The 27,703-nt window shown below is 41.6% G+C and overlaps 1 protein-coding gene across 1 annotated transcript in view; it reads left to right on the top strand.

Annotated features, from left to right (window-relative positions):
* PKHD1 (PKHD1 ciliary IPT domain containing fibrocystin/polyductin) overlaps nt 1-27,703 on the top strand; it is a 232,400-nt gene that overhangs the window by 76,980 nt on the left and 127,717 nt on the right. The window contains exons 35-39 of the mRNA XM_077781772.1: nt 69-219; nt 11,237-11,449; nt 23,572-23,779; nt 24,939-25,074; nt 26,829-27,045. Coding sequence (XP_077637898.1) covers nt 69-219; nt 11,237-11,449; nt 23,572-23,779; nt 24,939-25,074; nt 26,829-27,045 — 925 coding nt within the window. The remainder of the gene's footprint in view (nt 1-68; nt 220-11,236; nt 11,450-23,571; nt 23,780-24,938; nt 25,075-26,828; nt 27,046-27,703) is intronic.

Below are 27,703 nucleotides of genomic sequence, written 5' to 3'. Positions count from 1 at the left end.
AGCAAACTGGCTTCTGGAAGGACGGGAAGGGGCGAGCTTTGAACTCCTCTGGATCTTTCTCTTTCCAGCTTGGCCTCCAGCTGTGCGGCCGGTGGGACGAGGACTCCAGCTGGCCGGGTGGCCGCCAGCCGCGAGATGGCGACAATGTCACGATAGAAGGCGGCCGGACGCTGCTCCTGGGGACCACCACCAGCATCCTCAACCTGCTGCAGCTCAGAGGTCTGCGGGAGGGGCTCCGCTGCTCTCCCTCCTCCAGGGATGGGTTTGTCACGGCCCTGGTGTCTCCTTGCATTGCCCAGCTCCAGCAGCAGAGGAGATGACCGTGAGGCTGAGCCTGCCCTCGGTGGTGCAAGGGGGCAGTGATGGGGGACAGGGCAAGAATTTAAACATTCTGTGTGCGTGTTTATGCTGCTTGGATGTTTACGCTGCTTGAGGCATGATGACAATATAAGCAAAAAGGCTTTTCCTCCCCTTTTTTCTTTCCCCAGTCTACCAAAATTGCTGCTGTCCTGAGCAGTGCTCAGTGATAATGGCACTGCTGATAACAAAAATCTACTCTGTTCTCTTTGGCATCTTTGAGGCAGATGTGTCACAAGCACCTTTACAAAATTATTGGCATTATAGAATTGTGGGTCACAACTATCAAATGCAATAAATAATCCCAAATCCTAGAGCCCAGCTGGTGGGCAGTAAGTAAATAACTGAGCACAGTTATGGTGGGAAACCCTGGATTTGCTGGGTTTATGTACCCGTACATAGACCCAGAATAAGAATGAGACAGACATATCTCAGAGGGTGTAAAATTAAGAATTTAAAGGACTTGTAATTACATGCCAGAAATCTTTCCCCTGGAAGTTAGATACTGGTTGTGGAAACTGCTGTACACATGCCTGGTATTATAGGAATGAGATATGCTGGTGAAATTGCTTGTTCAAAGTTAAGCCTCTGCTGAAATAGAGCTCAAATAATGAAAGCAGGATTTTTTTTTTTTTTTTTTTTTTTTTATGTTTAAAGACCAGGATCCTTGCTGTAAAATTGCTTTTATTCTAAAATGATACTAAAGGTACTAGATTTTCATTGAGATGATGCTGAAATTCATGCATTTGACAATTGTATTTTATTTTAAATTTGAATGATAATTTGATAAAGGAAAAAGTTTGAAAGTTTATACATATCATGAGAACATTTTCATAACTGATTGAACTTTCTCAGTCTAGACTTAAATGTTTTCAACATCAGGCATCACTCCCATCTAAAAGCAAAATTAAAAATCAACTGAGATTTTAAGACTAAAAAAAGGTGAAACACTTTGGTACAATCCTTTTTCCCAGTGAAAATCCTAAATCTGTGATTCAAGATTATTCTTAACCTCATTATGATTATGCCATACTTTAGAGGAGACAGGTCAGAACACTAGATTTCTTTGGGCTCCAGATCTGGATGAAGATTTTGGGGCTCAGTCACTGACTTTGTGAAGAATTGGGGAGAAATATTGGAGCAGAAACCCTTTGAGCTTTGGACCTATTCAAAGGCTCATTTGATCTATGAGTCAGCCCTCATGAAGCTGCTGGAGCTCTGATTGAATTTAATGAAGTCTGGAGTAGTATCTTTATGGCTTTGGCTCATCTGACATTCAAATCATTCCTCTTCTTTATCGTGTTTTCCAAGAACCCTGGTTTATAAAGTCAATTCAGTTAGAAAAGCAGCATTAGAATATTCTAGATGTGATTATTTTCTCCACTGTTACATGCCAAACAGAGGGATAAAGCATTTTAGAATTATAACCTGCAGGAATTTTTTGTCTGAGCTTTGTGAAGTTGCCTGTTGCATCCACTGCCCCTACCATGGGTTTTCTGGCTGTGTAGCCTTGGTTAGATTTGGAATCAAGACATGATGAGAACTACTCTGAAATGAGGCTGAGATTTATCTTTCCTTACCTTCCCCTTTTTTAAACTGTCCAGCTCAGGGGAGTTGTTTAGGCTCCTCTATTGATAGAAACACACATCAACAAAGACCTGTTCATCTTAGGAATTATAGACACCCATCTCAAACTGAACCACAGGTGATCCCTCAGAGCAACAACTACCAACCCCATGAGCACATCAAATAATCAACCACTTTCCCCAGGTGCAAGATGGGCATGGCAGTAAACCTCTAACCCCTAAGGTAGGTGTCAATATGTGCTTCGATTAAAACATCCCATTCCTATTTTACCTGGAGAGTTTTTAGCGGGAGCTGGAGAAAGGGATTAAATTGTAGCTCTGCTCCCTTTGGCTTTCATGACTCAGCATCAGGCTGGCTGTGCACTCTTAAGCTGAAAATACAAGGTTTTGTGGATGGAGAAATGATGCAATATTTTACTGCTGCTACACTGCCCATTTTCTGGTGCTGTATCCAGCAAACCCAACACATGTTTACAGGCTCATTTCTTGAAAATTTCCCCTTTTTTAAGACACCATGAGGATTTTGAATACTGGCCCTGTGTTGTCCCCTTTTGATGATTTCAACATTGCAGAAATGATTTAAAGAGTGTTAGCACAAGAACATCAACTCCACGTGCAGCCCTAAACTGACCCTTCTTTGGCCATATTATCATATAGCCCCAAACATGTAGAGGTTCTGGGAATGACCAGACTGTCTGGGCAGAAGATCTGGGGGTCAAAACAATAGAAAAATAGGATTAGGCAGCTGGGTTCTGCCCTCTGCCACGAGGGCTCAGCAGTTTCTCCCTCCTCAACAAGCAGAGCATGGGTATTGAGAGTGGAAAGTTTAATAGTCAGGCTGTGAAACAGCTCAGACAAGACTGATTGGGGAAGAGATACAAGATAGAAAGACTGCAGATAATTCTGTATGTTCAGCAGATTGCAGTTATTTTTGTAATCCCAGCATCACAAGCATGGAAATATTTATGATAACCTGGGACAGATGGAAATTTCCTTTGCACAGGGCTTACACTGGAGGAACTTTGCATTTGATGGGTTGATACCTCAGACATGTTGCCTTTGTCTGAAATTGTAGTGGTCTAGGGAGGTCTGGAAAAAAAAAAAAAAAAAAAAAAAAAGAAGCTGTCTTTTCTTTCAGAAGTCCCTTGGAGATGAATTTTGGGGAGACACTCCCGGTTACACCCCAGTGGGATTGATGACCCCAACCTGGGCAGTTGATCTTGCAAAGGAAATTTTGCAGACATAAGGGAGAAGATTGCTTTGATCCTTGTACTGTAAAAGACTCATTTTCACTTAAAGAATCATTTAGGTTGGAAAAGACCTGCAAGATCAGAGTCCAACCTTTGACCAAATACCACCATGTCAATAGACCAGAGCACTGAGTGCTGTGTGCAGTTTTTCTTTGATTCTCTGATTTTGTGAATATTTTGAATTTCTTGTAATCCACACTTTGATCAGACCTTGGCCAGAATAGATCCTGTGAGTAAATCCGGGAGTAGGGAAAACAAAGATATTGATTTTGCTTGTCTTTTCCTTCTCTTTGATGCTATTAGCAACAAGCATCAAATATTCACTGATACACTGACTTCAGTAGTTGTCAAATAAACTGTGCTTCAGTCACTGCTAAGAAAGATTGGGTTTTAATTCACTGAAAGAAGGAAAAAGTGTTTCCCTCTGTTTTCTTCTCTATGACATCAACTAGTCCTTAAACTCATTTCTAAATCCCTTGTCAGTAGGCATAGTTGAAACCTGTTCCTGTCATGGTGTTTTCTGTACCCTTTTGATCAATCCATTTGGGGTAAGCATTGTGATCCTTTTTTTTTTTTTTTTTTTTTGGAGGCAGTTTCCAGTTCATATTTTCTTTTTTTAATCAGGCAGAGACATTACAATTAAAATACCATAAAAGTGATTCTGGCAGTATTGCAATAAGCATGTTTTTTAATTAAAGAAAGAACATGGGATGTACAAATAGTACCAGCTAATGGGAAATTTCATCCAATGTATTTTTTAATTGAGATTTAAAAGGAAGAAAAGTCAGCTCTATTTCTTTCTGTCACTGTGTGATATTTTCCTACATTGTTACGGTGAGCCTTCAATAATTAGTCTCAGAGCTTTAGAATCCTCTCTGTTTTTATGAAAAACTGCAAAAGGCATCAGTTCTTTATTTTTCAGTATATTTTTCTGCAGGGATTCAGTGTTATCCAGTAGAGTGCAACTCACAGATGTGGGCATTCCTGGAGGAAGGGTTTTAAGGCCCTGAATCTGTAGCAGTTTAAGGTGTGGGTCTTTTCAGATCCTCCCCCAGCTGCAACCCTGGTTCATGTCTGGGTGTGGACTGCAGGTTTCCTTTGCCATCATGTTTCATACGGGCTTACAGGATGTACATTGGCCTCCCAGGACTCCCACCTGCCAATTAAATTGATTTGCTGCAACTTCAGCAGCTCTTGAGACTCCTGTGGGATGTTTCACAGTGAGCAGATCTGTGGAAGCTAATCCTGGCCAAGGAACTGAGCACAACTTTGGCAGAGACTGAGCAGAAACCCCGGGCAGCACCATCTCTTTCCTCTAATCACTGTCATGGAAATAGGGAATCACAGAATCACAGAATGGTTTGGGGTGGAATGGACCCTAAATTTCATCCCATCCCACTCCCTGCCATGGGCAGGGACAGCTTCCACTATCCCAGGCTGCTCCAAGCCCTGTCCAACCTGGCCTTGGACACTTCCAGGGATCCAGGGGCAGCCACAGCTTCTCTGGACACCCTGTGCCAGGGCCTCACCACCCTCACAGGGAAGAATTTCCAAATGTGCACCTAATGACTGTCTGTCAGCTGGGGACTTGAAATGACAGCCCAGGGACCTTTGTTTTCATCATGCCTCTGTGGGTGGTGTTTACCTGATGCCTTCACAAGGCTCACTTGGAAGCTCCTCAATTAGATCCCAGATGATGTCAGATGTGCTAGAACACACCCTGGAGTGTCTGCACCTCTTCCCTACCAAGTAATCTCTCCTCTTCCAAGCCCATCCAGGTGTTGTTAAGTATCTCAGAGGCCCCTTAAGAGCTGAAGAAATAGAAAGATTTCTTTGAAGGAGATACATCTATGGCAGCATCTTCTGGGATGCTGATTGGAATTGCCTTTTACTTGTCTCCTGAGCTCTAAGGGAAGAGCCTGATGAGTTTCTGAGGGAGCACGTGCCATCTGAACAGATGGTTGTGAGCACAGCAAGCCAAAAAACAAAGGCCTGTCAGGCTGGGGAAATGAATTCTGTCTGAGAGTAGTGAAGCAGCTGCTGATTCCTCTCCCAGGGATGGATTAAGGCGTCCATCCAACAAAATGCTGGAATACAAGCTTAACTTTTGAGTGTGTTAGTGATGTCCTGACGGAAATACACAGGCATTTGAATTCAGAGCTAATCTGGGATCTGTACCTGTGTGCTTTGAGTATGGAGGAATATTTTGAATTCAGAGCTAATCTGGGATCTGTACCTGTGTGCTTTGAGTATGGAGGAATATTTTGAGGGAGGTGCAGGATGAATTTTAGACTCTTGGTTTGAGCAGCCTTTTGGATGAGGCCAATATAACAAAATTCCCCTTTGCCTCTTGTTCAGCCATGGTCCAAGCTGCAAACAACTTTCATGGCTCATTGGAATATCCTGTGAGCATGTCAGCAGGGTGCAGGTGACAGGTCCATGAAATAATTAATTATCTTTCCTGGATTTCATTAACTTTGTATTTTTCTTTCTGTATGCAACAAGAGCTTTTTTTTTTCCCTGCTTGGAGGCCCTACCTGGGACACCCTTGAAACAGAAGAATGAGCAGTAAGGGCACTGCCAGCACACTACAGCCTTGTGGTTACACAGGATCAATAAAGCCATTCCAGCTCTGGCTGTGGCATCCTGCTGCTTGCCACTCAGGGATGCTGGCCAGGAATAGAACTTCTGGTCCTGAGCCTGTCTCATGGGGAATTCTGTGGCTTTGTCATGTGAAACACCAAGTGAGAGGAGCTGGTAAGAGCAAGATGAAGGCTGTGGGGCTGAGTTATTCCTGGTCATGGAGCAACCAGAGCAGTCCTCCCCTGCACTGTGATGGGAAGAGGAAGTCCAGGTGGAGGGATGATATTTCAATCTGCAAATCCCCTTCCATGTAGAGGAAGTTCCCTGCTAGTTGAAGGTTATGACACAGTAGTGATATATAAGACCATTTTTTGGATACTCTTCTACCACTTGGTTATTAAAAAAGGATGTATTGAGACTGTCCAGCACTCTTCTTGTAGTTTGCTGGCTTTAACACTGTATTCAGCTTTACATCAAGAAGTAGAATTAAGTAAAATATGAAGCAGAAGTGAATAGCTGAAGTTGAACTAAATATAAATATATTACTTTTATCCCAGCTCCCTAATGAGCTGTTTATTAGGAAAAATATCTTATATTGACAGTGAATGCAAAGTGCAGTCTCAAAAATGTCTCCATGCAAAAAGGTGTACTTTGGAATGGGGACTTTGTTTCCCTTCAATTTCAGAAAATCTTTAAACAAGTCTATATCACAACCTAAATGAAAGATAGTAACATTGCTTTTATTTATTACAAGCCAGAATATCTGGTTTAGAATTTTTTTTTTTTTATTTAAAATGAGATTTTTGAGAAGGGATATAAACTGCTATGTCTGCAAATGTGGGTCTTCTTGACAGAGGTAGGAGAAACTCCCTACACCAGTCTTCCCAATATTCTACATAATTTTTTGCGGTTTTTTTATTTACTTATTTTGTTTGTTTTTGTTTTTGTTTTTTTTTTTTTTTTTTTTTTTGTTTTTTTTTTTTTTTTTTTTTTTTGTTTTTTTTTTTTTCCAGAAGGGCACAATGCAGGAATGCAGGCTCTTTTCATAGTTATCCTTTTGGATACCTGGGCTGTGGCATTGCATGAGTGAGTCCAGGACACCTGACAGAGAGAATTATTAATACATTCCCTTTCTAAATCCTTCACTTTTGAGCATATCCTCCACCATTTCCCAGGGACTTCATGAGGTAAATCTCTTTTCACAAAACCAGTAGTGCTGTAATTAATTATTTTTTCAGCAGATTAAACCTCCCACCTTATTATCAGGTTTGTTTTCTTTAATAGATTTTTTTTTTTTTTAATTATTTGGTCTGGCTGCTTCTCCCCTCCTGTGGGACATATGGAATTGCCTTGTTGTTTTTTTCTTTCTTTTCCTGCTCTTTTCCCCCTTTGGTAAAGACAGATAAAGAAAGATTTCTTTTCTGTTTGTGCAGAGGTGGAGGCTAATTGCTGGGTTAATTGAGAAGAATGGTGCTTCTGATGTTCTCACAAAGTATCAAATAGCCTCAACATATTTCTCCCCTCTCTCCCTCACTCCACCTAAAGAGACCCATTGAATTTGCACATTACTGTACAGAAGTGATTATGGGCTTAATTGTATTTATTTTGCTTGGTGGGGAGGCCATCATAACAGTGGTTGATTGATTTTTATAAAATCACCCTCAAGGTCATGTGTAGGACTTTGCTTTCCTGTGCAGCCATAACAAACAATTTGAGGGTCACAGCCAACGGCTCTGCTGAGCAATATTCCTGCTTTCTGCTTTCAGAGAAGGGGTCAAGTGCAATAAAAGAAGGAAGCATAACTTTTATTTTCTTTTTTAAAAAAGGAGAAGACAACCTTGTAAAGCAGCAGCTGTATATTTATTCTGACCCAATAGAAACCACAGAGGTGTAGAGGGACAATATGCAATTTTTGGACAGAAGAATTTGTAAGTTTGGCCAGAGTTTGTTTTACACATAGACTTGATAAATGGTTAAATGAGTCCTTCCTAATGCTTTCTCTTCTGTTCTGCAGTGCTGCTCTTCTTTTATCCTCTGCAGCTGAACTTTATTTTTCCACTGTATTTTCTCCCAAAGACCGAGCACCATCTGGATTTGTCCTGGGAGGTTTTCAGAAGCTTTGCAAAGATCCAGGGGACAACAGCATTGTGGAGTGACCATGAGTGTAGCTGATCTGCCCCTTTTTCAGGCTTAAATTTTGTGTCTGACTGCTGCTTCTAAGGGAAAGCAAAAGAGTCACATACAGCAAATCCCACAATCATAGAATTTTGGTTGGAAGGAACCTTAAAAAACATCTTGTTCCAACCTCCCTGCTGTGGACAGGACAGCTTAAACTAGACCAGGTTGCTTAAAGCCCCATCTAAGCTGGCCTTGAACACCTCCAGGGATGGGGCAGCCACAGCTTCTCTAGGAAACCTGTTCTAATTACTCACCACTCTCACAGAGAAGAATTTCTTCCTAAAATAAGGGCTTCTGGTATTCAAGTTGCACCAGAGGAGGTTTAAATTGGATATTAGGAAGAATTTCTTTACTGAAAGGGAGGGTCAGGAATGTTACAGACTTCTCAGGGCAGTGGTTGACTCACCGTGCCTGGAAGTGTTCAAAATATGCATAGACCTGATGTTTGGAGACATGGTTTAGTGGTGGACTTGGCAGTGCTGAGTTAATGGTTGGCCTCTGTGATCTTAGAGGTCTTTCCCAGCCTTGGTGACTCTGATTTCCCTCTGGAAGGGTCAAACTTGCATGCCAGGTATGCACAGCTCCTGCTGCAATTCCTGCTGCTGCTGGGATGAGGTGGGACTATTGCTCCTATGTGCACCCAGAGCAGTTAGCAGCATCCAAGCTTCTCAGACACTCAGAAATCCACAAAAGGTATGGAAAATCTTTGATCATCATCTTGAAAATTTTGAATGGGCAAAATGTGACTGAAACTTGGGAAATCTTGTTTGAGACACAATTGTGATTTTGCAATTGAAGGATAGGACAACAGTCTACCAGCCCTCCTGGTTCAGTGGTACAGCATGGCAGCAATCAAAACACTCATTAAAAATTGTATGAAGAGAAGTGGAAACAGAAATTACTGTATTTAACTGAGAATAGAGCACAGAAAGTCAATAAAGACCTTAGGGAAGATGCCTTTTTCAATGTTAGGAGTGAAATAAATCACAGTGATTCACAGTTCCATTTATAGATTGTGGTGATAAAGTTATTAACACAATTGCTATAAAGCAAAAGTATTTAATAAATATTTCTGTTCTCAGTATGGGAAAAAACAGGATGGTAAATTATATCATTAGAGGAAGATGGACCAGCAGTCCATTTATTGCCAAATAATACTAATAGAATGAAAACAATAAATATTATTTCAGAATACACATTCTTAAAATCAACAGGTCCAGTCTCATTCAAGAGCTTTAATACTGCTGCTGGAGTCAGATATCTTGTGTTGTTTTTCACAAAACAAACTGAAATTTGTTCTGGTTCTTCACAATCCACACACACAGTGTAATTTGCAAAGACTATATAAAGGCTCAATACTAATACATTTGTACATAGAAAATTATGTCTAAGGAAAGAGACAATTTACACATAGGGGAGTTTGTGTTTTTGCAAGCAAATCTGTGGTCATAAGCAAGAAAATGTGAGATTTATCTCTTTCTTCAATTAAGCATATTCTAGAAAAAATTATGTAAAAAATTGGAAAGCAATTAAATCTGAAAAGAAAATATTTAATGGGTAGCCCCTATTCAAATACTATTTTTATAAGCCTAAGAAATGAGGACTAAGTCATATGACTTTTTTACAAGCTCAAGAAATCATTCAAACAACAAAATCCTCTCCATGTGAGAATTAAAAATGAAATCAGGATATGCAGAATATGAGCAATGGTGAGCAATGATCAAGATAGTTCTTAATCTGTTTTCTGTATTAGAATTTTTTTTTTTTTTTGGTCTAAATACTGCAATTTATACAAATGTCTGATCTCCCTTCTTCTTGCTAAGATTTGGCAGTGTTATCATGAAATCATGGAACGGTTTGAGTCGGAAGGGACTTTAAAGATCATCTGATCATCTGGTTCTTCCCCCTGCCACTGGCACAGACACTTTCCACTATCCCAGGTTATTCCAAGCCCCATCCAACCCCAGCTTGGTCTTTAGCACTTCCAGAGTTGGGTAGCCACAGCTTCTCTGGGCAACCTGGGCCAGGGCTTCTTCACTCTCACAGGGAAGAATTTGTGAGGCAGGAGAGCCAACTGGGTGGTAGACAGAGAGATCACCATTAAAAATTACTTCCACCAGTAGCAAACTGGCCGTGGGATGAGCTGGTACAGGTATCAGCTACTTCACACAAGGGGAGCAGGGTAGGCCCTTTGTAAGAGGTGTGAAGCTTCCAGACTTTGGGAATTTCCCTACTCTCTCCTGGGAAACGTGGCTTGACCTAGGAAGGCACATCCCATGTGCAGTGTGACAAAATGAGTGAGGCTCCAGTCTTTCCACATCCATTGCACAGAAAGTGACAGCGTCCTTCACAGGAGAGGAAATATAAAATAGATAATGGAAAGAACCATCCTGAGGTGACAGACTGGGATTTTCAGCTCATGAAAGGCAAGAACAAGGGAGGCATTTGACAGAACCAAAGAACTGGAGTAAAAAAAAATGGGATGGAAACGTTTTTTTAATGCACTATGCATTTAACACACAGAATTCATTGCTTCAAGAAGACGTTGAGACCAAATATCACAAAGACTCCAAAGACCATTTCTTTATTACTGGCAAATCTTATCCAGTTATACTAATAGTCAGTAGGAGGAAAATGTTGACAAGGAGTTGAAACCTTATGCTTTGAGGTGAAGCTAACCTCTAATTAGGGATTAAATGAGGTTTTTATGGGACAGGGAGATCAACCCACATCCAGCTAAGAGGGAGATGTGTCTCACACTGTATTTGGAAGCATCTGTTTTTGAACAGCAGATGGAAGAGTTTGCAGGATTAAATCAACCACTGATGTAAACAAGTTGGAAGTTCTTATGTTCCAAAGGAGTTTTCCTCTCCCCTCTGCCAGTCACAAGTAGTTTGTAATCTAAAAAGTAACATAAAACAAATTAAGTAGGAATATCCCTGTTCAACATTAAGTGACTTAATTGGTTAAAATAGTGTTTTTCTGAATAGAGTTTCTTTTAACTCTGGTTAGAGTCTGCCCAGGCTGACTGGCCTTGCTCAAGTCTAGAAATCCAGATTGCTGTAGAATCAAAAAATGGACTGGATTAATTGGGTCTTTAAAGGTTTGATAAATCCATAGGGAGAAATAAAGAGCAAGGTGGAAATTTCACAGAACGCAATAAAATTTTAGCCTTTAATTTTGCTGCAAACCCCTTTGTTTACCTACCTCTTACAGTTCCTCTGAATGTGAGAGAATGACTGAGTGAATACATGATTGCATTTTGTTCTTCTCTTGTCTTAGGTGGCAAACTCCTGTTTACTGGACCAGGACCTGTAGAACTGCATGCTCATTACATCCTGGTGTCTGATGGAGGAGAGCTCTGGGTGGGATCCCCTGAGGCCCCTTTCCATCACAAAGCACACATCTATCTCTACGGAAGCCTCCACTCTCCAGCATTATTTCCATATGGAGTCAAATTCCTGGCAGTGAGGAATGGGACCCTTTCTATTCATGGTGAGTACATTTCTTTTGTTGTCTAAAGCAAAGGATAAATGAATAACAGAAAACAAAACAAAGAAAACACACACACACACACACACACAAAAATGAAAAATAATTTGACAAAACTTTGGTCATGGTTCTCATGGAATCATGGAATGGGTTGGGTTGGAAGAGACCTTATCACCATCTAGTTCCAACAGCCATTCCATGGGCAGGGACACCTTCCACTATCCCAGGCTGCTCCAAGCCCCAATGTCCAACCTGGCCTTGAACACTTCCAGGGATGGGGCAGCCACAGCTTCTCTGGGTACCCTGTGCCAGGGCCTCACTACCCTCACAGGGAACAATTCCCTCCCAATATCCCATCTATCCCTGCCCTCTGGCAGTGGGAAGCCATTCCCTGTGTTCTGTCCCTCCAACCCTTCTCCCAAGTCCCTCTCCAGCTCTCCTGGAGCCCCTTTAGGCCCTGGAAGGGGCTCTGAGCTCTCCCTGGATCCTTCTCTTCTCCAGGGGAACACCCCCAGCTCTCCCAGCCTGGCTCCAGAGCAGAGGGGCCCCAGCCCTCAGAACATATTCATGGCCCCTTCTGGACCCATTCCAACAACCCCACACCATTCTTATATAGTGGCATAGGAAAATTTAGATATGGAGCTTTTCTTGAAGACTATGAAATACGAGTATAAAATGGCCATTTCTTGGTGCAGGAGTTTGGACATGGAATTAAAGTCCAAACTCTATTCATAACACTGGTGCACATTTCTCAAGTTCTTCTCTACTGGGCTATTTTTAAAAGATCTACGTCTCATAGAGGAGGAGAGAAAAAAAAAGAAAAAGAAAAACCATCTCAATGTCTCATCTCCCTTCCTCCTGTTTGTGTGTGCCAACCTTCCTGTTGGTGGGAGTTCATCCCCTCCAACAGGTCTTGAACTTCCACCCTGTGCCCTACAGGAGGAAATATTGCTGTCTGAGCACAGAAACACATGGCTTTTGGAAAAAAATGATGTCAGGCACCAAGAATACCATTGGAGCACAGGCAGGGAGTGAGTTGGGCTTCTGTGCCATCATCCTGCCATCCCACAGGAGCTGAGCAAGGCTGGGAGAGGTTGGGTTTGGAGAGGAGTCAGTGAACAGATACTTTTCTGAATCAGGAGAGATGTTCAGGGGCTGAGAAAGGAGCTCCTGGAAGGGACAGGAGAGGTGGGGCTGCCCCTCAGCGCCATGTCAGGTGCTCTTGACCCTTTCATTGAGACACAGAAAGGCTCAATTATTTACTGCCTATAAAAGGCTTCAATAACTTCAGTGAAGTGTCTTTGCAGAGTGTTTCTACCCCATTTCCTGGAGGGTCTCTGTGAAGGAGGGCTATTAGAGCATCTTGGCTGAATCTGTTACTGGCCATTGAGTTTCACACAGTTATCCCAGCCCTGAGCTCAGTAATTCCCGTTAGATTAAAGCTTGCCTTCCAGAAAAGCTTGGTCTTTGAGGACGTCAAGGGAGACAGAAGCCAGCATTTTCCTTAGAGGCTTTTTCCAGGGGATTAATTTGGTTAATCATCCATTTTTTTTTTCTTTTTAAAGAAAAGTATTGAGATTTGAATTTGCCTCATAGCAGCTTTTGCTGCTTCACTTTCTGTGTCTTCTGCCACTTTAAAGTGTCCTTCTATTCTTGGTTTGACCCCTGTAAGCCAGGATTTTGTCCTTAGATTGTCAGCACTTTACAGCATGAGCCTTCACTTTTCCATGCTTTTTGTTTCCTAGCTAAAAAGCCAGTAGGATCTCTTGGCAGCTGTGCCTCTTGTGCTGCTTCTTCTTTCCATTCCAAACCTGTATCAAGTCTGCCTTTGTGACTCCATCACCCAATTGAAGACAAAAATTGAAGACAAACAGGGCAGAGCACATTTTGCAGTCTTACCTTGCAATGTGATGGAGGGAGGTAAACCCAGGCTTCGACATCAGTACCTTTGAGTCTTTTCTCAGTGATAATTTATCCATTTTATTCAGTGCTGTAATTCTTAGTGAGTCTTCAATCCCCAGGAAAACAAGAGGATGAGGTCTGCAATCCAAGTAATACCTGGATGGAGACATAGAGAGTCAAAAATGGCTTGATCCTTAGTGAAAAAAACTCTTGGTTTCATTTTTTCATAAATTATTGGACTATTGCAAGTCTTGTGTGCGAAGGGATGCTAAAGATCATCTAGTCCACCCCCATTCCATGGGCAGGGACACCTTCCACTATCCCAGGGTTCTCAGGGTCCCATCCAAACTGGCCCTGGACACTTCCAGGGATGGGGCAGCCACAGCTTCTCTGGGCAACCTGTGCCAGGGCTTCCCCACCATCACAGAGAAGAAATCCTTCCCAGTATCCCATCTAACTCTGCCCTCTGTCAATTTGAAATAATTTCCCTGGTCCTGTCCCTCCATCCCTTGTCCCAAGTCCCTCTCCAGTTCTCCTGGAGCCCCTTTAGGCCCTGGAAGGGGCTCTGAGGTCGCCCTGGTCCTTCTCTTTTTCAGGCTGAACAATGCCAAGTCTTATTCTATTATTAATATTCAAACCCAATTCTTATTCAAGAAGTCATAACAATTTCTTATTCAACAGATCCAGAGTAGCTATGAAATCTTTTTTAAGCTCTGCAACACACACAGCCCTAGTGCATGGCTGCAATTATTGTTCATTCAAACCATGTAATCTGCAATTTAACATAGAAGGAGTGGAAGCCTGCTAAAAAAAATGACAGAAAGTAGTGGAGTCTTTTACTGGGTTCATATTGCTCACCCAGAAAAAAAAATCTGCTGTTCTGTCTTCAATTTAGCATCAGTCTGGTCTGTGGCATAGAACAAATTGTGGAGCATGACAGCCCCTTTCATATACATATATATATGTGAAAGAGGCTGACATGCTCTGCAATACACATTTGTGAGATACATTTATATACACGAATATATATGTTATCTCAGATCAAAATCATTAAATAAGCAGCTTTCCAAATTCTCGGCTGTCTTGGCAAAGACAGGACCGGGCGCGTTTCAATTCCTTTTCTCTTTCAGGCCGGGAATGTTGGGGGATGCTCTGCAGCTCTGGTTGAGTTCAGATTGTTTAGTAAGCGCTGTCAGCTCCTCACTTTGATATGTTAATATGACTAAGGGTTTCCCACAATTCCCCCATGAGTGGCAGTCCTTTGCTCCGGTAGTTGTAGCAGACTGGGAAATTTCACTGTTGCCTTTGGCTTTAGCCAACTCCCCTGCCAGTCAGAGCGTGCCACCCATAAACTGCCTGTCAATCACCCGTCACTTTGAGAGGGGGTTTCAGCCAGCCAGGGTAACTCGACTTTTTGACAATGTAATTATGGCCCTTGCATCCGCAGTAGGGGCCTGAGCAGGGCTGAGAGAGTTTTATTGATTGTTCAGAAGGGAAATTTATCACTGTCTCCAGCTCCATTCGCGCTCTATTCCCTGAGAAACTCTCCTGACAAGCTTCAGGAGAGAAGTTCAGCATGGTGGCCTTGGCTGTTCTTGTGCCTTTGTCCTTCCCAGGGAAACTGGAGACACCAGTGGATGCTGAGTGGGGGGAGGAACTGGGTGCAGAATGGAGATGCTGCATCAAAGCAAAGAACACCCAGCCTGTCCTTGTGGCAGCCTGATCTTGTGGTCCTAATGCTCTTATCATGGAATCCCAGAATGGTTTGGGTTGGAAGAGGCCTTAAAGATCATCCAGTCCCATCCCCTGCTATGGGCAGGGACACCTTCCACTATCCCAGGTTGCTCCAAGCCCTGTCCAGCCTGGCCATGGACACTTTCAAAGGGGTCCAGGTGCAGCCACACCTTCTCTGGGCAACCTCTGCCAGGGTCTCACCACCCTCACAGGGAAGAATTTCTTCCCAATATCCCACCTAAACCCATTCTCCTACAGCTTAAGAACATTTATTCTTGTCCCATCCCTCCAGGCCCTTGTTTAAAGTCCCTCTCCATCTCTCTTGGAGCTCCTTTAGGCACTGGAAGGGGCTCTGATATCTCCCTAGAGCCTTCTATTCTCAAGGCTGAACACCCCCAGCTCTCCCAGCCTGGCTCCAGAGCAGAGATATTGCCACAAACTGAATATTTTACATTTATTTTTTATTTTCAGCAGTCCTGTGTAGGTGATCTTGTTATTCCATTGTGTCCTCATGAACCAGACAGTGATTCTTTCCAAAAAAAGACCAGCACTCCTTTGTCAGGCATTTATCTAAAACTTTGTGTCAGCACTCTGCTGGGAAAGAATGTGAGCAGTGAGCAACCTATTCTAGTGGAAGGTGTTCCTCCCATGGCTTCAGTTCAGGGGTTGGAACTGGATAATCTTTAAGGTCTCTTCCAACACAAAACCTCCTGTGATTCAGTGAGGCTGTTCCCTGAATTTTGACTAATAATATGTATCCCCTCAGTTAGATGTAAGATGTTAACACTTCAGGTTAAAAACATGCTGCATTTACCTTGTCCAAACCATGAAAGGTATGTGGTAAAGAAAAAAAAAAATGTCCTGAGAGTTTTGGTTTGATAACATTGTTATTTATAATCAGGATAATTTAAACAGAGGTGTCAGTAATTACTTCAGTGCTCTAAAATCATGGCCAGTCCTACTTCAAAGAATGTTCCTGCATTTGCAATGGAGAAAATTACATTTTGACTTTTATCCCAGATATCTCTGTAGCCAAAGCAATCTGATACTTTTTCAGGGTTAGCTCAGGAAATAAAAAAAAAAAGTATTTTTTATCAGTTGAACAAATTATTAATTTTAATTGCTTTTAATCAATAATAAAACACAAAATATTTGTGAGCTCTTCACTATGCTCTACAAAGCCTGTGCATTCCTCCAGAGATCAAACATTTAATCAAATGCCTCTTGCTTTGCCTCCATTAGGCAGTGTTATGTATCTGTGCTGAGCTTGAGATTAAGAGATCATAGACAACATGAGAGAATTTGTTCTGCTTTACTCACATATTAAAAAGAAAAGCTTCCCAGGGGAAAAAATATAAGGGAAAAAAATCTGTAGCAGGGGGATTCAAGATAAGGTGCAGAGATCTGTTAGAAAAAAGATTTTTTTTTCATTCCACTGAAATGCCTCTATTCAGTAAATATTATTTTTCATTACCTGAACTTCCTGATTTCCTGAGCTTACTTCCACAGGCTGGTTTTCCTTAGGTGCCAGCTATTCTGTGTGGGGGTTGCAAGAGTCTTTTTTCCTCCTGTGACAGTGTTTTTCCTTTCCAAGACCTTGACTTTAACATGATGCATTAAAGCAGATGGCTCTGGAACAGAAGGCTGAGCTGCCTTGAATCCCCTTGTGTTCACCAGGGGTAAGAAACTGCACTTAGGCACTTCCCATGGAGTAACTAATGTACAATGACTTGTGCCTTCACTTTCTTATTCACAAATATAAGATGACCATTAGATTTTAAAGACCTAGCAGATGGGGAAAAAAAAAAAAAGAGTTGGGTTCGGGGCAAGCTGCTGTGTCTTTCACGGTTTGCCCTCCTTTCTAACAGAAATGCATCTATTATTTTTGATTTCAGCTTAAATCAGTTAATTTGTGTTTTGGTGATGATCTTATTGAGAAAAACATGATACAAAGGGGACAAAGAGATGGAAACTAATATATATTATATAATAAAGATAAGTATACAGTTAGTAAAGATATTAATGCAATATAATACAATACACACTATATACTGGAAGAGAATAGAATAAAATATGATACAATAGAATGTATAAATAGACCATAGTTAATATACTATATATAATTACCTTGTTATTCCTGACAGGGTGCAAGTCTGTGGGTTGTTACAAATGTGGAAGCATATTATATATTAAATAATTTCCTCCTTCAAACTTTCAAATATAACATCAAAATACTGCTTCCAATTCTGGTGCCAACAAAACCCAGGTTATTGGTTGGGGGAAGAGGACACCCAGCAGCAAATTCAGAGTTAATTTCCACCCTAGACAGGAGAAAGGCTGAGAAGTTTGGGCTTCCTGGGTAGGTGGTGGAGCTGTTCAAGAAAACCTGGATGTGACACTCAGTGCTCCTGTTTAGTTAACTTGAAGAATTTAATGCATTATTATTTTATGGTTTGTTTTATTTACTGAAGCAACAGCAGCAAAATGGATCTAAAAATATAATTTTTAAATTTAAAAAAATAATCTTTCTCCAGAAGCACCAGTTTCCAATGGCAGAACTGCCAGTTATCACTTTGACATTGGAAAATTTGAGGAATGGCCAAGCTAAGTTTGATTAGGAAGTGCATTTTGGGTCAGGAAAAGGGACTAATAATAAGGGATTATGACAATGGAGAGGAAGCTATATTCTTAAGATAGTCTGACACCAGAAATGCTGCAGGAAAGTGTGTTGTATTTTATTACCTGAGACAATCATAGAGTCACAGAATAGTTTGGGCTGGAAGAGACCTTAAATGTCCTCTAGCTTCAGCTCCCTGCCATATATGAGAGGTTTTATATATTCTTTAAAAAATAAAATAAAACAGCTATAGTCCATTGAACTATTTATTAACTTCACTTGAAAAGTTTTTGGTTTTGTTTTTGGTTTTTTGTTTTGTTTTGGGTTTTTTTGTGTTTTTTTTTGTTTGGTTGGTTTTTTATTTGGGGGGGGGGGGTGGGTGGTTAGGAAAACAGCTTTCTTTTCACTTTGTTCCTGGAAACTGAAAGCTTCAATTCCCATTTACACTAAAGATTTACAGTATAGCTACAACAGATTGACAAATTATCTGCAGTGTAATTTGTACATTCCCAGTAAGTAATTTTGTGTCTGAGCCCTGCAGTTCTTGTAAATTCCTTTTGTGGAATAAAGGGATCTCATTACCTCGATTTAAAATGCCAATAAACAGTCAGAAGGTGTAAAAGAGCTTTATAGTTTGTCAACACCCTAAACAACTGTGTGTTCACAACTGACTTAATTAATTTGTGGTAGACAGAAGCAAAAATGAGATGCAGCAGGGTCCTGGGTGTCAGAGGAGAAGGGCTCAAACCCTGCTGCCCTATGACAAAAAGGGGAAAGTTTTTCAAAAACATTTAAACAACTTTCAGGAGAAAGACCAACAAATCCATGCAGGCTTAGAACTGGAACCAGTTCTCTTAAAAGCCATTAAAAGATTCCAGTTTGTGCCAACACTGCCATGTGTGAACCCTATTCTCCAGCTCTCCTGACTCTGGATGTGGCTCACACTGCTTGCTGTCAGGCTTGGTGAGGAGGTTCCCAGGGTGTCTAAAGTTAGGAAAAAACGTGTACTGCAAAAAGTCTTGTTTTCAGGTCAGGGACATCTGTTTTCCATGAAAGCACCTTGTCATCTTGTCATGTAAATTCTTAGACCCCCATAGATTTAAATTGAAATTCATGTAAAACTCAAATAGAAATAGAAATAGAAATGTATGAAAGGCAGGAGTTCCTTTCAACAGAAATAGAAGTGTGCAGGCTGTGATTATTGAAGACTGAAGACAAGCAGGAATTTAATGGATCAGTCTCATTTAGAAGGAGAATTGTTGTCTGGAAAATTATTCCCTGGAAGGAGAGGGATTGGTAATAAAAGGTAACTGAGATATCAACACCTCCTGGTGCCCTGGCAGAAAGTTGGAGATGACTCAAAGAGCTGTGACCTCCTCTTTTGCCTCTTGGACCAGGACAAATTATCTACTTTTGAGTTCATCTGTTTAAACTGATTCAGCTTCCCTTTCCAGTGAGAAAGCATTCTAGTATCTGCAGGAATCCTGACACTGGAGTTTGTGCCTGAGGAGTGAGGAACAACTGAAAATTCCAGCAAGTTGAATTTGTTGTAATTGTTGGAAGAGTTGTTGGAAGAGTCTAAGTGTTGATTTTCAGATGTGTTGGATTTTTCCTCGATGGAATACAGACTTCATTTGTGAGAAACTGGTCTGGCTCAGTGGAAACTCCCTTCCCAGCTTTATCCCCAGATTCCTGTGTTATCCCAAACAAAGCCACTTAACCCTTTTTCATCTCCTCCACACCTTCCCTTTTGTACAATGAGATGAATAATTTTATTTTGTGGAGGTCTCAGCCATGTTTCCATGGCATAAAGAATCCATCCATGGGCTCTTTATGAGTACTGTGGTAGGACTTGTCTGTGAGTAGAGGACAGATTCCCATTAGGTCTAGCCTTTAGTATCAGCATGTGTGGAGTGCTTTACCCAAAAACATGGAATGGTTTGGATTGGAAAAGACCATAAAGATAAAATTTCATTCTATCCAGCATGCTGTGCCTTGGTTTAATACAAATAATAAATTACAAATTATGCACCTCCCTTGGTGATCAGTGTCAATCCAAGTTTCTCTTCTAGTGGAAGCTGGAGCACATTTTAAGGCAGTGGGTGGTATTTTCTGTGTGGGCAGATTTTCCTGTGACCCTGGAGATGTGTGCCCAGACACACCTTGCTGGTTTGCTCAGTTTTGATGTGACTTGGAGATATTCCTGTCAATGTCAAATTCACATCTCCTGTTGAGCTACTTAGAATCATGGAATGGTTTGAGTTGGAAAGGACCTCAAAATTCATTTAATTCCAACCCTCTGCCATGGGCAGGGACACCTTCCACTATCCCAGGTTGCTCCAAGCCTTATCCAACTTGGCCTTGGACAATTCCAGGGATCCAGGGGCAGCCACAACTTCTCTGAGCACCCTCCCAACCCTCTGACTAATATCCAGTTTAAATGACTCCTCTCATAGTTTAAAGTTTTTTCTCCTTGTTCTATCAGTACTTATTGGTAACCTATCACTACTTAGGACTGGGTGAAACTAGCTAGGTAAGTGACATATCATCCCACAGTGATTTATGAAATGTTCTGTGTTAGAGGCCGTAAGAATTAAATTTATACTGTTTTTTCCCTCAAGAGTGGCATTGTACATATCAGAATTGTATAATTCTTAATAATTTTACCAGGTCCATACAAGACTGCAACTTCACATTATGCTTCTAACAGGAAGCATAACCAGAGTCTTGATGCCAAGATATTCCTTAAGATTTGTGATTAATGAATTTGGAATTAATTTTCAAGTCGCTTGCATTTCTAGGCTGCATCATTCTGATCTGCTCCATATTTAAGGGTGTTTATTTATTTAGTAAAGTGCTCAATTCTTGTATTGCCTGCAACAGCTTTTTGTGTCTGAAGGCCTTGTCCTGTACCTTTAACATGCTTTAGATCTCAAGATATTTTTTTTTCCCAACTCGTGCTTAGTTAATTATTAAAAATAAGTTCAATAATTAAGGAGTTATACAGATTCATCTATTTTTCAGGATTTGGAGTGTTTCTGCTCACAGTACATTTTGGGTGAAGAAAGAATTTAAATGCACTACAGCTGTTGGTCTTTTAAACATTTTCCCCTCAAACAGGTAATTTATTTAGCTGTTGCACAGCCCAAACCCAGGCACCAAATGTTATTTTATGAACTTTGCATGTTTTAATCAAAATAGAGCTTGTTTTCAAGGGGAATATATTATAATTAGGGCAAAGAAACCTCAGTTATGGTCCCTCATTGACACCAGAAAGGTGTCACTGACCATATCTTGAGTCACTTGTGCTGCTGGAAGTAGAGGAGATTCTGACCTGGAGTTGTTGTATGTGGGAATATAAGTGGGAAGCAAGGAAATGGATAAATGTGGTGCTTAGGGACAGGATTTGGTAGTAGACATGGAAGAGCTGAGTTAATGGCTGGACTTGATGGCCTCACAGGTCTTTTTTAATCTTAATGATTTTATGATTCTGTGAAAGTGGAATCTACTAGACTTTGTTTGGTTTGGTTTTCCCTAACAAAAATATACTGAACTTATTGGAAAATTGAAGTAGATTCTTAACATGTGGAGAAATATTCCACCCCAGATCATCAGGAAAAAAGGTACAACAAACTGTGGAATGGGAGACAGGTAGCTGAACACAGTAAGAGGTGAACACAAGAAAAAGAAAATAAGGAAATGGGGGAATGTTTGGATGGCCTGAATATTCCTTTTGAAGAAAAAAAACCAAACAATTGAGAACATTTTCCATAAAATTTTTTGAGTCAGAGCTCAAAAGTGAAAAAAAGCCTGAAAAAAGCCTTTTCCATTGGAGCATGTTTTGAATGCAGAGTGATGTTTCCCAGTCTTCAGTGACAGGAGTTGTTGCCCAGCAGTGCTGCTGTGGAGTGTGTGTGACAGATGAACTCCACAGGGGTCAGCTGTGTGTTTGGACACAGATGCATGAGAACACACATTAACACAGGCACACAAATCAACACCAGAAACAAAATGTCCAGAGCTGGAGAGAAATTGTGCAGTGTTCCACATGCAGATGGCTTCTGCCAGTTGTGGGCTTTTATGGCAAACCTAAAAATTCACAAGAATTGCTCTGTGGAAGGAGGTAAATTATTAAAGATGAAGAGAGTGTTGCTGGTAAAAGAATGGACATAGGATGATATTAAGAGGGGTTTTATGAGCTGTATTGAGGATGAGGTCTTTAATGTCTGGTGAAAGGTGGGTTTTGTCTATGCCTGCACTAGAAAACAGCGTGGCCCTATAGAAGCAGAACTGTAGGGTGAATGATGTACGTGCTGAGGATGCAAGGTCCTCATGTTCTGGGGGCAACTACAGAGTCATTCCAGTCTGGTTCCATTGGCACCTACAGTGTCTTATGTGTCCTGCTGCAGTTCAGCTTCTGCACTGGTTTCACAGAATCCCAGGATGGGTCAGGTTGGAAGGGACCCCAGTGAGTCACCTGGTCCCACCTCCCTGTCCAAGCAGGGTCATCCCAGAGCACAGGGCACAGGATTGTGTCCAGACAGTTCTGGAATATCCCCAGAGAGGGAGACTCCACTGGACAATCTGCCTCTCTGGACAATCTGTTCTGTGCTCAGTGACTGCACAGGACATTTCTGCCTCCTGTCCAGGTGGAACTCACTGGGATCAGTCCCTGCCCGTTCCTCTGGTGCCATTGCTGGTCCCAGAGCAGAGCCTGGGCCCTGCTCTGACCCTCCCTGCTCACAGGGACACCCAGGGCTGAGGGCTCCTCTCAGCTGTGCCTCCTCTGGAGGCTGAACAGCCCCAGCTCCCTCAGCCTTTCCTCACCAGGGAGATGCTCCAGTCTCTTCATCATCTTCATCACCCTCCACTGGACCCACTCCAGGAGCTCCATGTCTCTCTTATACTGAGGAGCCCAGAACTGGACACAGAAAGCCAGATGCACCTCACAGAGCTGAGCAGAACAGTAGGAGATGTTTGATGCCTTCCAAAACAGTTTGTAATATGAACTGAAATACCTTTACCTTTTGCCTTACTTGAAATACCTTATCTATTTAAAAGTCTGGGAGATTTTCTTAGTTAGAAGTTGAGAAATTTCAGTGTCTCAGGTTTAGATGGCCATCATTGACACACAGAACAAGTGTTCATGTATACTTCAAAATAAAAGAGTATTTGATTCTTCGGTGATTCTGTTGTGAATTTATTGTCTTGAAGGTGCTACTTCTTATTTCCATCTTCATTAAGGAAATAGTTGGGACACTAGAATATAAGTAATGAAGATACTGGAGTATAAGGAACAAGAAAGTGAAACAGGATATGGACAGAGATGTTTGCTTAAAATAATTTGAAAATTATTTATTTGATGCAACCTCTGCACTCAGTGATTTCTGCTATTATTACTTTCCTTCAGTACGACCAAGGAGGACAGTAACTTGCTGTCGGCTAAAGGTAAATGATGATCTATTGCAAGGGAGGGAAGGAAAAGTATTCTAAAGGTGGGTGTGTGAGGCACACACTCTTCCCTGATAGTGTTCAGTGTGCTGGACCTCACTGGACCAATCTAATCCAAAGCCTGAGAGGGAAAAGAAAATGTCAAAAGTTAAAGCAAACTTAATTAAGTGAAGAAAGGAGGCTTATAGGACAATATTTTTCATTGCTGGGGCTTGTAATACCCAGATTTCATAGAACCATTGAATTATTATATGGTTTTGTTCACCCCCCTGTGAACAACAGAGACACCTCCCTTTAGACCAGGCTGCTCTGAGCCCTGTCCAACCCAGCCTTGAACCAGGAGAATGCTACTCCTCTTTGTTTGTTTTTTAAATGGATTGACTTGCTTTTTAACCTTTCTTTTCCCCCTTGTTCTTTTCAGGCTGGATGCCTAAAGTAGTTTTCACACACTTGAAATCATCAGCTAATGCTAGTGACACACGGCTAGTGCTCCAGGAACCTGTTGATTGGCAACCTGGTGATGAAATCCTGGTGGGAAGCTCAGGCCTTGGAGATGCACAGCAGCAGGAGGAAGTGGCTGTTATCCAGTCTGTGAACAACCTGGAGTTGAACCTTAGATCACCACTCAGGTACTCTTTCAGGATATTTTTATAGCAGAGTGCTAAACTAGGAGAAAATTTGATCAAAGTCAGGATTTGCCATTCCCTGTGGGATATAATAAGTATATCAATCCCTTTAACAAAGTTGGACAGTGATATTTCAGTTCCTAACTCCCCCTAAAGGTAGTGGATGTTCAATCCTGAATGTTTAAATTCTATGTTTAAGTTTTCTGTATCATGTCCTTGCATTCAGAAAAACTTTGAAGCAGAAAACACTGATGGCCAGTACAGTCCAGTGGTGTCAGTATAGGAATGACAAAGAAATTTCCTGCATATTCAATTCCTTGAGAAAATGCATATTTTTCATGAGAAATGTATGACTTGTATATAAAAAAATCCTCTCTTCTTGACTGATTTTCTTAAGTAATACACTCAAAGTGAACTTTTTCATTGTGGAATTTTTTCACTTTCATATTTCCAGTGAGTGTTAATTTCACTGCCTTACACTTGCTTCATCTTCTGTGCCTGGAGATCTTGGACAGACTGAAAACTGCACTTCTTACATAATCTATCTAGAGGCAATCTAACTCCAGTGCCCAGGAAGATTAAGGGTATTATTTTCAGAAATAATCTGGGCTCGAGGAAAAAAGTCTTGATGGTTTTCACCAAAACCTATTTTGGGAAGAGAATTCAAAGTCTGAAATATATTGTTGTAAATCTCATAGAGTCATAGAACAACCTAAATTGGAAGGGACCCACAAGAAGCATTGAATCCAGTTCTTGGCCCAGCATAGGGAAATTCCAAAATCTCCATCATGTGCCTGGAAGTGTCATCCAAAAGTGTTTTTGAGCTCTGATGGCCTTGGGGCTGTAACCACTTCCCTGAGGGGCCTGTTCCAGTGCCCAAACACCCTCTGGATGAAAAGCCTTTTCCTAATAACACAACACAACATAATATTATGTACATATTCTCAGGAAGGTTTGAGAGCTTGTGAAACAAAAAGATAGAAGCAAACATCAGACAAGGAAAAGCCTATCTAGCGTTGACTGGATGTGCCACGTACTGAGAAAAGGACTAAAACCAGCTCAGAATTTGGGAGGTTATGGTTATAAACATAAATAACAAGGAATCATAAACATAATTCTCTCCATCTGGCTGGTGCAGATGATAATTTTTGTCCTTTGTTAGGTACCCCCACAGTGTTGGAGAGGAATGGGGCAATGGCCAAGGTCTGCCTTCGAGTGCTGTGGTGGCACTGATCAGCAGAAGGGTGGTTGTTCAAGGAAATGTCACGCTGGAGAGGATGTCCCATCTCAGGCAGTGTGCAAATGCAGGTGAGGAGGTCTTTTCTCACAGAAATGTACTGGGGAGGAAAACTGCTCCATTAAAATCCCATTGTGGCAGCATCACTGTGCATTAGAACTCCCTTTTCCTAGGATAACTGAGATAATTCCAATGCCAGGAAAGAGTTTGTCTTTCCAAACATTGTTTGACATTGAAGTGTGAAGTCTTGGGAGTTTAAACTGCACTTCATTGTAATATCTCAGATGTATTATTTTCACAATGTTGTTTCAAGCCATCTTGGGAAAGACCCTTTAGTTTTGCCTGAGCCTAAGGGTGTAGAAAAGAAAGTATCTTCTGAAAACATGTTTCAGTGTACATAATATATTAAATTTTTAATTGTGTTTACTATTTAGTCACTTAAAGACGAAGGAAAAACAAAACAGCCCAATGCTGTTTGTACTCTTTAGCATAAAATATTGAGATGTTGTTTAGGGTTGCCAAGGAAAAAATAGCAGGTGATGCATAAAATACCAGTGGTGAAAAAATGTTAAATATCTCAGTTCTCCTTTAGTTTTACCTGTATGAAATGCCATGGAGTTTGACAGGTGGATTACTGATTTACACCATCTCTTCAAGAAGCAGAATCAGACACAGTGATTATAATGTGAGTAGAGTTAGGTTATCTGGCAACCCAGGTGTAAGGTTTCCTTTAAAAAAAAAGTGCCTTGGGCTTTCAGACTGTGACACAAGACTTCATTTGATATCCAGCAGCCAGCTGCTTATATTACTCATGGATTTATGGTCCATTTTGTGTGGAACTCATAAATATAGGCTCTGAAATGCACTAACTGTTTGAGGTTTTTATTTGAGTTAAAGGATAGGAGGATTTCTCAGAGGAGTCACCAGAGGAGGAGTGAGCAGTGTTTTTTGTGGTTAATTTACCTTTTTAAAAGAAAAATGAGCATTACTGGACATCAGCAGGCAGTGCTGGAATTTGAGATCCCCTCTGCTCTTCCACTGAACAAGCCCAAGTAACACATTCATAGACTAAATCCCATAACAAAATATCTCACACTCATGGAAGGGTCTTTCAGGAATTTTACCCAGCTCTATGATTTAATTTTTTTGTCATACCATGGAATCCAAGAATGGTTGGGTTGGAAGGGAAGTAAAAGATCATCTCATTACACCCTCCTTCCATGGGCCAGGACACCTTCCACTCTCCCAGGTTATTCCAAGCCCTGGCCTTGGACATTTCCAGGGATTCAAGGGCAGCCACAGCTTCTCTGGACAACCTATGCCAGATCCTCACCACCCTCACAAGGAAGAATTTCTCCTTAATCTCTATTCTTGTCTTGAAACTATGGGTAGTAACCGTTCCCCATCCATCTGCAGGGAGAGTCAGAACAGAGTTTAAAGAAAACCAACAGACTGCCTCATTTCAGTTTAGTTCTATATATCTATGCCCAGTCTCTTTTCAAGAACCTCACCTAAGGGAAATCAATGTCAAATCACTCTTCCTTATCCATACAATTATCTAAAATTAACTCCAAGGTCCAAAGTGCTGTCCAAGATGTTAAACTACAGCTTCCTGATTGTTTTGATATATTTTCCTCCCAAATGTCCAGACTTTTAGGGAAAGAACCATGCCAGTTTTGAGGGGCATCAGAAATGTTTGCCTGTGCTGTCTTTGGGCCCATGTTTCAGATCCCTGCTGGAGTTGGAGTCTCACTGGGTCAGTGGGAAGGATCCCTCCCTGCACATCCCACCCCACGGGGAGGGTGCCACTCACAGCTCTCCCTGGGTTGTGTCCTAGGTCGCTCTGGGTGTTTGTACAAGAGAAGTGAGAGGCAGCTGGGTTCTCGGGACCTGGGAGCCATCGTGGTTGTGGAATCCTTCCAGGGACAGGTGAGCCAGCTCCAGCTGGAGGGGGTCCAGTTCCGCCACGTGGGCCAAGCGTTCCGGCACCACGGCAGTGCCCTGACTGTTACTGGCAACACCTGGATGGCAGGTGAGTTGCCTACACTGGAGATACCCACCTTCTCCTGCCCAAAACCTGCTTGGCTCTTGAGTCAGTTGGCAAATTAAATTGTTAAATGTGAAAAAAACCCTCGCCTCTTGTCTAAGCCCAAGTCACAGAGTGGTTTCACTTGCTTCACTTCCTTTGTATCTCTGCTTCTTCCTAAATTTTTTTTTTTTTTAATGCTGCACTGCTCTTTTGATGTAGAAGAGAGTAGCTCTGGAAATGAATGCACTACGACACTATGAGGGAGCCAAAAAATGGCTCAGGCCTGTCTAGTTGCAAGGGCCAACATTTAATTTTATTTCCCAGTACTTAAGGGACATATTAAGTTCTTTTGACTTTGTTAAGTGCCAAATTCATCTCTGTGGAAGTGGCAGTGAGGGCTCTGAAAACTGGCGGTGGTAGGGGCAAGTTAGTTGGGCTCAGAGAATGTTTTAAGGGTGCTGAATGGATTTTCCCTTCCTAAGGTACATTCGCACCTTTCACAGAATCATAAAATGGTTTGGTCTGGAAGGGACCTGTGCCATCTTCATCACTGAGTGAGGGTCAGGGTTTCTTGGTGGCAGAAGGCAGCACTGGCCAGGATCTGGATTATGGGAAGGTCATCATTCCTGGCTAGAGAAGGGGTGTAAAACATCTGCCCTCA

The sequence above is a fragment of the Lonchura striata genome, chromosome 3, assembly GCF_046129695.1.
Source record: "Lonchura striata isolate bLonStr1 chromosome 3, bLonStr1.mat, whole genome shotgun sequence".
Classification (NCBI taxonomy): domain Eukaryota; kingdom Metazoa; phylum Chordata; class Aves; order Passeriformes; family Estrildidae; genus Lonchura; species Lonchura striata.
Note: the sequence above shows the minus strand (reverse complement) of the source record. Positions and strands in the feature narration are given on the sequence as shown.